The sequence below is a fragment of the Eurytemora carolleeae genome, unplaced genomic scaffold, assembly GCF_000591075.1.
Source record: "Eurytemora carolleeae unplaced genomic scaffold, Eaff_2.0 scaffold177, whole genome shotgun sequence".
In the NCBI taxonomy this organism is placed as follows: Eukaryota; Metazoa; Arthropoda; class Copepoda; order Calanoida; family Temoridae; genus Eurytemora; species Eurytemora carolleeae.
Window position 1 is genome coordinate 68756 of NW_019396082.1, and position 5172 is coordinate 73927.

At 34.7% G+C, this 5172-nt stretch overlaps 1 protein-coding gene across 1 annotated transcript in view; it reads right to left on the minus strand.

Moving 5' to 3' along the window:
* The window catches only part of LOC111717313 (uncharacterized), a gene marked incomplete in the record, with an annotated part of 61161 nt that overhangs the window by 50580 nt on the left and 5409 nt on the right, over positions 1-5172 (minus strand). The window contains 3 exon segments of the mRNA XM_023492814.1: positions 2231-2296; positions 3255-3305; positions 3504-3666. Coding sequence (XP_023348582.1) covers positions 2231-2296; positions 3255-3305; positions 3504-3666 — 280 coding nt within the window.

Sequence of the window (5172 nt, forward strand, 5' to 3'; positions counted from 1 at the left end):
ACAGATTACAGATAACAGATTACAGATTACAGAATACAGATTACAGATTACAGATTACAGATTACAGATTACAAATTACAGATTACAGATTACAGATTGCACATTGCAGATTAAAGACTACAGACTACAGATTACAGATTACGTATTACAGATTACAGATTACAAATCATAGATTACAGATTACAGATCACAGATTGCAGATTACAGATTATAGATTAAAGATTGGAGATTACAGACTACAGATTACAGATTACAGATCACAGATTACAGATTACAGATTAAAGATTGCAGATTACAGACTACAGATTACAGATTACAGATTACAGATTACAGATTACAGATTACAGATTACAGATTACTGATTACAGATTACAGATTACAGATAACAAATTTCAGATTACAGAAAAAAGATTTTAGATTACAGGTTTTTTATATACAACAAGTTTTTACAATACTAGGCTTTTAGAGCGCTTCGCACCCACCTTCTATTTCACATTTTCTCTTTGGATACATTGTAAAATAAAAACAAAAAATGTTCGTGGATTTTCAAAATTTAATGACAATCCAATTTTGTTGGAGGCAAAATTTTGAACTTTGATCATTAATAAAAAATCCCTTGGGACATGTGAAGTCTGTGTCTGTGTCTGATCGGTTCAGCTGTTTTGACGATTATTAGATACAAACAAATAAACAAACAAGCAGACCCCCAGACAATGAAAGTATTTAGATATATGATTAACCAGAAAACACTGGAATGATTATCGTCATTTTTCAATTCTTTGATTACAGAATTAGAATCCCACTTTAAGTTTCTGGAAATGGATTTAATTCTGTAAATGTGCCCTGGGACCAGATTTTATGAATACGGATATAGTTAAACCGCGTAGACTAGGTTAAACCACTTCTCCTGAGCGCCGGCTCAAGCTGAGGAGAAGAACCAGTAAGCTGTAGAACATACTATTATTTGAGGCACACTTTGATATGATATTTGAATAGTTTAGATAATTAATTCTAATTTAAAAGACTGGGGTTTGAAATCTGTTTATGTTTCTTTACGTATTTGTACCTTGAGGAACTCCCACTTTTGTTGTTGGAAACTCTCTTTCTCTCTCAGCACCTGGAAAAGTGGAATGTAAACTACCATGTTCAATGTACACCTAGAAGGTATACTGTACTGTACTGTACTGTTCTGTAAATTTTCCAGCTCTGGAAAATAAATCGTAATGTACTAAAATGTACGGTGATGCACTGTACTGTACATTGTACAGCTCTAGATGGTTTATTTGACTGTACTTTACTGTACCACTGATCCTACCTAATGGACTGATCCTGCCAGGTGTTCTTGGAGGATCAACTCTTCTTGATCTTTTCCTGCTTGTTCCAGCACCACCTCCTCCTGCACCTCCACTTCCTCCTCCTCCTCCTCCGCCTCCTCCTCCGCCTCCTCCTCCCCCCTTACTCAAGAAATTCCCCCTTACTCCAATCTCTGAATTCTCCTCTTCCCCCATTCTTTCTATCATGACCCGACAGCTATTTACTATTAAAGAAAATAGGAATTTGGGAAGTTTCCCATATACCCAAGCATTCCCAAATTCCTATAGGAATTAGAGAATGCCTGGGTATATTTTTAAGATTTAAAGAATTTCTCAAATGACTGGATATTTCGGGGATTTCCCTAAAACCTAGACATTTGGGAAATTTCCCAAATATCCTGGCATTTTGTAATTTCCCAGATACCCAGGTATTTTTTAAAATTTCCCAGAGACCCAGGCAATTGGGATATTCCAGAAATTTCCCAAATTTCTATAGCAATTTGAGGGCGGTATATTTTTAAGATTTTGTAAATTTCTCAAATGACTGGATAATTAGGGAATTTCCCAAAAAATGCAGATTTATGTTTTCTAAGTTTTTTATTCTAAACATTTGCTATTTCTTAACTTTGTCAAATTTTGACCCTGGAGGTATAAGCAAAAACGAACAAAAAAAGAACAAAAAACCTAGCAAAAACGATGCAGAAACGAACGTTTGAAGTTTTATTGAATTTTTCTTAAAACGATCCAAATGAGGCTAGATACGGCTTGTAGGTTGTCTTTAACGATCATAAATTCTACTGATATTGTAATTCCGTATCCACAACCAAAAACTTTTGAATTCAAAGGAATAATTACTTAGACCATAGAACATGGATAAAGTTTCTATTTAGTTTGAAAAGTGCAGATTGTAAATTAACCTGAATGTATATTGTGAGAATGGTAGCTTCCATACTGGCGATCTGAGTCCCCTCCCATGTCAACACCTTTATATACGTTTATATACAGATTACAGATTATAGATTACAGATTACAGATTACAGATTACAGATTACAGATTACAGATTACAGATTACAGTTTACAGATTACAGATTACAGATTAGAGATTACAGATTACACTTTACAGATTTCACATTTCAGATTACAGATTACAGATTTCACATTACAGATTACTGATAACAGATTACAGATTACAGATTACAAATTACAGATTACAGATTACAGATTACAGATTACAGATTACAGATTACAGATTACAGATAACAAATTTCAGATTACAGAAAAAAGATTTTAGATTACAGGTTTTTTATATACAACAAGTTTTTACAATACTAGGCTTTTAGAGCGCTTCGCACCCACCTTCTATTTCACATTTTCTCTTTGGATACATTGTAAAATAAAAACAAAAAATGTTCGTGGATTTTCAAAATTTAATGACAATCCAATTTTGTTGGAGGCAAAATTTTGAACTTTGATCATTAATAAAAAATCCCTTGGGACATGTGAAGTCTGTGTCTGTGTCTGATCGGTTCAGCTGTTTTGACGATTATTAGATACAAACAAATAAACAAACAAGCAGACCCCCAGACAATGAAAGTATTTAGATATATGATTAACCAGAAAACACTGGAATGATTATCGTCATTTTTCAATTCTTTGATTACAGAATTAGAATCCCACTTTAAGTTTCTGGAAATGGATTTAATTCTGTAAATGTGCCCTGGGACCAGATTTTATGAATACGGATATAGTTAAACCGCGTAGACTAGGTTAAACCACTTCTCCTGAGCGCCGGCTCAAGCTGAGGAGAAGAACCAGTAAGCTGTAGAACATACTATTATTTGAGGCACACTTTGATATGATATTTGAATAGTTTAGATAATTAATTCTAATTTAAAAGACTGGGGTTTGAAATCTGTTTATGTTTCTTTACGTATTTGTACCTTGAGGAACTCCCACTTTTGTTGTTGGAAACTCTCTTTCTCTCTCAGCACCTGGAAAAGTGGAATGTAAACTACCATGTTCAATGTACACCTAGAAGGTATACTGTACTGTACTGTACTGTTCTGTAAATTTTCCAGCTCTGGAAAATAAATCGTAATGTACTAAAATGTACGGTGATGCACTGTACTGTACATTGTACAGCTCTAGATGGTTTATTTGACTGTACTTTACTGTACCACTGATCCTACCTAATGGACTGATCCTGCCAGGTGTTCTTGGAGGATCAACTCTTCTTGATCTTTTCCTGCTTGTTCCAGCACCACCTCCTCCTGCACCTCCACTTCCTCCTCCTCCTCCTCCGCCTCCTCCTCCGCCTCCTCCTCCCCCCTTACTCTTCCCACTTGTCTCTCCCTGAATACAAATATCCTATTCGTAACTTTGATGACAACTAACAGAACAAAAACAAATGAAAATCAAAAAATATAAACAAAATAAAATCATGGTAGCTACACAATGCGCAAAGAAAACAAAGGAACTGAGTTTTTGCCACAAACAAAAAATTTTTAATGCACATATCTTTTAAACCTAATGGTTTAAACATTTGATATTTTAAACTTAAACTTTTTGATCTAATAGAATTCATAACATGAAATATCAAATGTCCACGACATCGGGTTGCACAAATATAGGGCAGACGCTGAACTCCAACCTTCGAGTCAGCGAGGTGGGGAAGACTTCAATGCCACGCTTAATTAAAAGCATGATGAAGGTGGATGACATTTGTAGATCGAGATTGAATCCTAGCCGCAGCGCTCGGCCCAGAAAGTGTCATAACTTAACCTAACCCGAGGCCGCAGCGCTCGGCCCCCTAGTCTGTCCTAGCCGCAGCGCTCGGCCCAGAAAGTGTCTTAACCTAACCTAACCTTAAATAAATACTAATTTAATTGAAAATTGTTGAAAAACTGGTCATGTATACAAAAGTAAAATCTGCAGTAAAGTCTTCCCCACCTCGCACACTCGAAGGTTGGAGTTCAGCGTCTGCCCAAATGTAGGGATTAAAAAATTTGAGTTTGTGGCAAAAACTTATTTCCTTTGTTCATTAATTGCTTGAAACAAACTGTAACCTACATATAAGTGACCGACTAAAAAATGTAGCGAACGGTGTAAAATCACCCTTTACAGTTTACAGTGTTCAGACAGTATACAATGTATAATGTCCACCGGATAAACAATTATAACTAAAAAACCATGAATTACAAGAAAGTATAATGTCATAGAGAAATATAAGAAGGTAGGAAAGATAAAGGAGAGTAAAAAGCAAATAGGTGAAGAGAAATATAAGAAGATAGAGTAGATAAAGGAGAGTAAAAAGGAAATAGGTAAAGAGAAATAAGAATATTCAAGAAAAGAATCAGTAAAAATTAGACAGTAAAAATGCAACAATTTAAACCAATAAGAATGAATTTCTAAAAACCTATATCTCGGTTTGAAATTTCAAATTATACATGCTTTCACCTCGAGACAGTATCCTTCAAATCAATTCTTCAATGTCTTGATAACATTCTCAAATTATTCAAATTTTACTAAGTTTAAAGGTCAAAGAGAGATAGAATATATTCTATTCTCTTTGTTAAAGGTGAAGCAGCAGGGAGTAAGGAATAGAAGGGAGATATAACTGACACGGTTCGCCCTACCATATGATTATACATGTTTTGCAGACGGGTACTCCATTTGTATATTAAATATTCAGAATAGGTTATTGTATGTATATGCTGTAATTGTACATCAGACAAATATTTCTTATACAAATGGAGTACCCGTCTGCAAAGCATGTATAATCATATGGTATTAATGTCCCTTGCTACCCCCCCCTGAAATCTAAAGTTTCTTGTATAATATTAATTTCCCTTACTACCC